The sequence below is a fragment of the Pinus tabuliformis genome, chromosome Q (genome assembly GCF_031772625.1).
Source record: "Pinus tabuliformis cultivar Carrire ecotype Pingquan chromosome Q, CPIR1, whole genome shotgun sequence".
Classification (NCBI taxonomy): domain Eukaryota; kingdom Viridiplantae; phylum Streptophyta; class Pinopsida; order Pinales; family Pinaceae; genus Pinus; species Pinus tabuliformis.
Window position 1 is genome coordinate 1,021,321,009 of NC_142296.1, and position 5,235 is coordinate 1,021,326,243.

A 5,235-nucleotide genomic window follows, 5' to 3' on the forward strand; every position below is an offset into this window, starting at 1 on the left:
TCAAGGGAGGTTTATTGAACGCTTGGAAGTAGCAGAGGTAATGGAAGAAGTGGGCACTGCAGAACATTCAGGCATCGAGCCCTTGGGATATCGCCTAAAATCTTGGCAGTAATCGTAGACCATGTAATTCTTTTGTACGACATCCAGAGCTTGAAGCTGGTACTGGTTGAGCTCGGGAGGGAAATTACAGTCCAAAACTCTGCCTTGCGAACAGTACTGATTATCCAGATTGTAAAGTTCGTCCTTCAATACTGGAGGGCAGGACACGGTGATGAAGTTTGTGTATGTGGCGAGGAATGGCTGGTAACTGTAATTGGCTTTGTATCTTCCCCCATCTGTTGCCCATGAAGAAGCATCCCATATAGTTGCATAAACTGACATTGGTTTGGAAGGGTAAATCACTCCCAGGCTCTTCACCCTAGGAAATGTTCTGATGGGAATACTGTCCACCATGAACCTGCAATACCAGACAGTAGGAACACAGTAATTTCATGATCTGTCATTATCAAGTCAAGAAAATGATGGTAATTTCATCATATGTCATTATCAAATCAAAAGAAAATGATGGTAATTTCATTGTCATTATCAAATCAAGAAAATGATGAAAATAATCAGAAATGGGAGTATGGTGTAATCCTTGCATTAATGAGAATAGTGATAAACACTGTTAATAAATACGAATAGTCATCAAAACACTTACATTTACATCAGGAATCAACTTACATCAGAATACAGAATACATCTCACATTGTAAACATTAAACCAAAAAAATCATTATACATACAGGATTTGACGAGGTGTCCAAAGAATTGTGTAGTTATGAAAGTCTTCAGTAGGGTCGAACCAGAGATGGAATTGCTGTTCCCTGCCTATGATATGGCTCCCGTCTCCTGTCCCGTTTCCATAGACGTTGGTCTGGAGTGTGTAAGGCTCCCCAGGGATTGTTCCCAGGAACTCTATGTCTATTTCGTCATGCCAATCTGGGTAAACTTGGTTGTTTGACAGCTGAGTAAAAATCATAATTATACAACACAGATTAGACTCACCATCACCTGAATCAATTTCTACTCAGTTAATTCATCAATTGATGCATTGAACAAAAGTAGAAAATACCTATAAAGTTTTGTGTGTTTTTGATAATGGTGGAGCTTCCACCACAAAAACATGATATAGGATGTTTTCTATAATCTATAGAGTTTTTCTTTTTGAGTAGCAGGTGTTATTGGGTTATTTTTAAAGGGGTTAGTCTTAATTTTGATAGAAAAATTGAAATTAAGGACAGTCGGGGGTTAGACAATTACACAAAAAAATGCAGTTGAGATATATATAGATTACTTTAAGCTTTTATCTAGTTAAAGAAGAAAACATCACAGATTTAGCGGTGTTGGAAGATTTGCATCTAATTATGCATGAGCTTGTTCATGGATCTTTTTAGCGGTGTTGGAAGATTTGCATCTAATTATGCATGAGCTTGTTCATGGATCTTTGCCTAAGGTTTGTAGGTAGCTAACCATTATTTGATCGAATCAGAAATCAGAAACAACCTTTCTTTATTATTAGTTTCTTTTATGGGCTGAGAATCAACAATTCTACTGCAGATGATCTTACCAATGTAAATTTGGAAGATGGGGTCCTAATGAGAAATGGTATTCCTTCTGTGACAACTCTTCCTTAACAATGAATTGCTACCCAGTGTAAATTTTATGTGTATCTACATATTTTTTTGGAAAATATACACCTCCAAAAAACCATGTGTCCTTTAGAATGGTAAAACAGCTAAGCCTCTCAGAATTTTCATTGTACTCATTGCTCCACAATCAACAATCTAAAAGCGGATTTTAATTTAATACAATATTTCCATCACCTTTTAAAAAATAAATAATGTACACAGTTTTATTAAAAAAAAATTAAAAAATTCAACAAAATCGAGAGAGTTACATAGAATGAAGTGATGATTCCTGCAGTGTAACCAGCCTGAAGTTTAACAGCAGCATTGAAAAAACCATACATGTAAGCTTCTTTAGACTTGAACCCACTACCTGTCAACAACAGCAGACAACGTATCACATAGTTTTAGATTAAAATAAATGAGTTTAAAGCCATGTTCGTTTTCAGACATGAAAAGGGAAGAGAGGTGTGTTACCAGATGATCTGTCTAATGTGAGTGTTACTGAGGACTCATCTTGGGAAACCTCTTGGTGTTGGGAACCCCATAGATTGGCATAGCCTTCTGAAAACTTCATAGTCCTGAGATAATTCATCATAGGAACACCAGGCGTAGATGGAAGTGATCATCAACCATTGAACTTCTCCACCCAGCGATCTGGTTGATCATTAACCACTGGAAGTCCAGAGTACAATAACAATTTGATCGAAATAGTTTGAAAATTGACAGTGTTGTTTGGCAGTCTTGAAAGACCTTGAGCAACAACCACCTATTGTATGGCTTGGCCAAATAAATACCGCTGCATGGAATGGACGAAGAACCAGTTGTCAACGCCATTACGATAGATTCATGAACATCTAAAGACACAGATGCATATGCAAGAATGCATTGAACCCATACAAGAAATTGTAGGGGTTGTATGAGCTGTGCACACCCAAGCTCATTAGCGTTTGCTTTTTCTTGTGTTTAAAATCTTTGCTTTTTCTGAGCCTTTTTCTTTCAATCCTTGCTTTTTATGAGCTTTTTCATGCTCTTTTGATTTTCTGCATAGAATCTTTTCTCTTGATCTTTTGTGCTTTCTTGATTTTCTGTTGTTTCGTTTTCTAGTTCCGATCAATGGTTGAAAGTGTCTCACTTAATTGAACGGATCAAAGTAAAAGTGTTGACCAAAAAATTGATGCATAAGAAGGCCTATCGGGCTAAATATATAATTAAATCAAAATAATAAATAATAAATAATTAAAAATAAAAATATTCCTAACTCTTTGTTATTCTTTTATCTTCAAAATATCATTATATAGAAAATAAATATATATTATCAAAATATATATTATCTAGAAATTTATATTAAATAAATAAGTAAATCAAAATAACAAATAATTAAAAATAGAAATTTTCCAATTCTTAGTTTTAGAATTTATATTTTATTTATTTAATATTGAATAGAAAATCTCTCTATTTTTTTCTTTTACCTTTTGGTTTTGTTTTAATTTTATTATACAAGTCTATATTATTATTATTTTGGATTTAATTATTTAATTATTATTTTTCTTCATTTTATTGATTTTCTATTTGATTTTCATTTTTTAATTTTAATTTGATGAATAAATAAATTTATTAAAAAATAAATAAAAATTAAAAATTAATGATATTTGTAAATATAATATTCTTTATTGGATTTAAACGTTGCATATCCATTATATTTATTTGTTCCTTTGGTCAAGTTATCTATCTCTATTATGATGATGAACCACAGTAAGTGGTTGGAAATGCATTGGCCCTAAAAATTCTATGTGGTTTTTTCATAAGAGACTTACTATAAAAATTTCTTATTAACTAAATGTTTATTTATTTCAATTTAAAAATAAATCACATTGAGCATGGACACAATCACACATCACTCTCATATCGAGTTATAGAATGCACTATGTGCAACAACTAATTCATTGTTTGCTAAAGTTTATTGAGGTGTACAATGTTTGGTAAAGTTAACTGAGGTGCACAGTGTTTGTTATAGCTACTTCATTATTTGCTAAAGTTTATTGGGGTGTGCAATATGTTGTCACCTATTATACCTTTTCTCAATTGTGTCAAATGATGTCAAATGGTGGCCAAAAAGGGGAGTCTAAGTGCAAAAAGGCCAAAGAGGAGAGAAAATATCAGAGGCTGAAATCACAAGGAGGAAGCCAAAATCAAAAGCCTAAGCCTCAAAGCCAAAAGGAAAGTCAAAGTCTAAAGAGGAGTGTCAAAATCTGGGACCCGATCACATCGGAACCCGATATCGAGAAGACCGGAAGAAAGGCATATCGGAGGGCATTTTATCGGAGGTTAGTGGCATCAGAACCCTTTTGAATTCCTTTTCAAAAATTTCCGATGAGAGGGGATCTGATACAGGCTAGCACTCGATCATGGAAAACCATAGGGACAAAGGGCGAAGCACCTAAGTGCTAAGATGGAATTTCGGAGGATGGTGGCATCGAAAATTTGCTTTAATTCTTAATTGAAAAGCTTATGATGAGAGGAGCTCTGATATATGCTAGCACTTGGTCACAAATACCTAAACGAACCAAGGGCTTAGACCAAGGCCAAGCACCCAAGTATTATAAAGAATTTCGTAGGGAGAGGCTATCATAACTTTATTTTAATTCTTATTGGGAGAACCTCTAATGGAAGGAGATTTGAAATCATGTAGCTGTTGGTCACGAAGACTCAAAAGAATCGAGGGCACAGAGCTGGGGCTGAACACCAAGAGCTGTGAGCTCATCGAATGTAGGAGTTTTTGTAACACCAATGTGAACTCTTAATTTTAAAACTTCTGATGAAGAGGGCGTTTAATGCTGACTAACACATGGTTGTGAGAGATCCACAAAACCTAGATCCAAGGGAATATTTAACACCTAAGTGCTATGGGTCATAGCGGGTATGTGAATATCGTAACTCCTGTGTAAATTCTAATTTGGAAAAGTTCTGATGTTGAAGGGGCTCCGATATGTGGTGGCGCTTGGTCATGACCATCCAAATAACCAAGGGTGAAGCACAAATTACAAAGGGACATGGGCCCCCGATAAGAGCCCAAAGGATTTACAACCCAAGTGCTGAGCTTGAGGTCATGGCACCCGATCCCATGGGATAAACAGGAAGAGGGCCAATGGAAGAGGAGCTTGAAGGCATCAAAACTTTATGTTTTTGGAATGTTATTTCAAATGAAGTTACGAGGATAGAAGGCTCCAATATTGTGGCACCTATGCATTAAGCCTTTAGTCACAGGCAGTGGTCCCATGGTTGATAAGTGATAAAGGATCTTAAGCAAGAGGAGCCAAGGGTGATTGCAACTCTGTGTTTTCGTAAATTTCTTTCATAATAATTACGATATGATAAGACGTGATACTACATCTCGGAGATAACCAAAGATGGATGAGTTGATAGCTATGTTACACAACACCGCTAATTCCACCACAGTTAATCACTTCCAACTCTAGAAAGTGGGAATTCAAGCAGTTAAGTGCACAAAGCGACATGCATATTGGTCGATAACTGCAGAGGAACACCTGGAAGAGACATGGCCTTAT

At 35.5% G+C, this 5,235-nt stretch overlaps 1 protein-coding gene across 1 annotated transcript; it reads right to left on the reverse strand.

The window, feature by feature from the left end:
• On the reverse strand, positions 1-4,004 carry LOC149222973 (putative xyloglucan endotransglucosylase/hydrolase protein 32). Its single transcript, XM_089387738.1, has 5 exons — positions 3,974-4,004; positions 2,144-2,287; positions 1,939-2,039; positions 785-1,005; positions 1-457 (listed from the first exon to the last, which is right to left on the reverse strand). The coding sequence occupies exons 1-5, from the start codon at positions 4,002-4,004 to the stop codon at positions 1-3; spliced, it is 954 nt and encodes a 317-aa protein (XP_089243864.1).
• Between the last annotated feature and the right edge of the window lie 1,231 nt (positions 4,005-5,235).

Coding starts and splice junctions, on each gene's coding strand:
- LOC149222973 (XM_089387738.1), bottom strand. CDS start 4,004: ATGCCACTAACCTCCGATAAAATGCCCTCCG. Junction 2,040..2,143: donor CACATTAGACAGATCATCTG/GTAACACACCTC, acceptor TGTTGTTGACAG/GTAGTGGGTTCAAGTCTAAA. Junction 1,006..1,938: donor GAATCATCACTTCATTCTAT/GTAACTCTCTCG, acceptor ATTTTTACTCAG/CTGTCAAACAACCAAGTTTA.